The sequence below is a fragment of the Antrostomus carolinensis genome, unplaced genomic scaffold, assembly GCF_000700745.2.
Source record: "Antrostomus carolinensis isolate BGI_N321 unplaced genomic scaffold, ASM70074v2 scaffold40758, whole genome shotgun sequence".
NCBI lineage: Eukaryota > Metazoa > Chordata > Aves > Caprimulgiformes > Caprimulgidae > Antrostomus > Antrostomus carolinensis.
In genome coordinates, this window is record NW_010333033.1 from 3,011 (window position 1) to 3,300 (window position 290).

Below are 290 nucleotides of genomic sequence, written 5' to 3' on the forward strand. Positions count from 1 at the left end.
TACAGACATTGATCAGATCCCCTCTCAGGCTGCTCTTCTCCAGGCTGAACAGTTCCAGCTCTCTCAGCCTCTCCTCATAAGGCAGATGCTCCAGCCCCTCATCATCTCTGTGGCCCCTGTTGCACTCTCTCCAGAAGATCCCCGTCCCTCTTGAGGAGCCCAGACTGTCATCACTTCACACACTTACAGCGAATGCCCAGGAGCAGAGAGAGGTTGGGATCCTTGCCCTGAGCCCTCTGAGTGACAATGCTGTAGACAGACTGCAAATCCTGCAGACCACTGGCCAGCTC

General features: G+C 55.5%; 1 protein-coding gene across 1 annotated transcript in view; it reads right to left on the reverse strand.

Moving 5' to 3' along the window:
- Positions 1-290, reverse strand: part of CEP85 (centrosomal protein 85) — a 10,541-nt gene that overhangs the window by 1,069 nt on the left and 9,182 nt on the right. Inside the window, 1 exon segment of the mRNA XM_010173745.2 lies at positions 188-290. This exon segment is cut by the window's right edge and continues 32 nt beyond it. Within this exon segment, the coding sequence (XP_010172047.2) occupies positions 188-290 (103 nt within the window).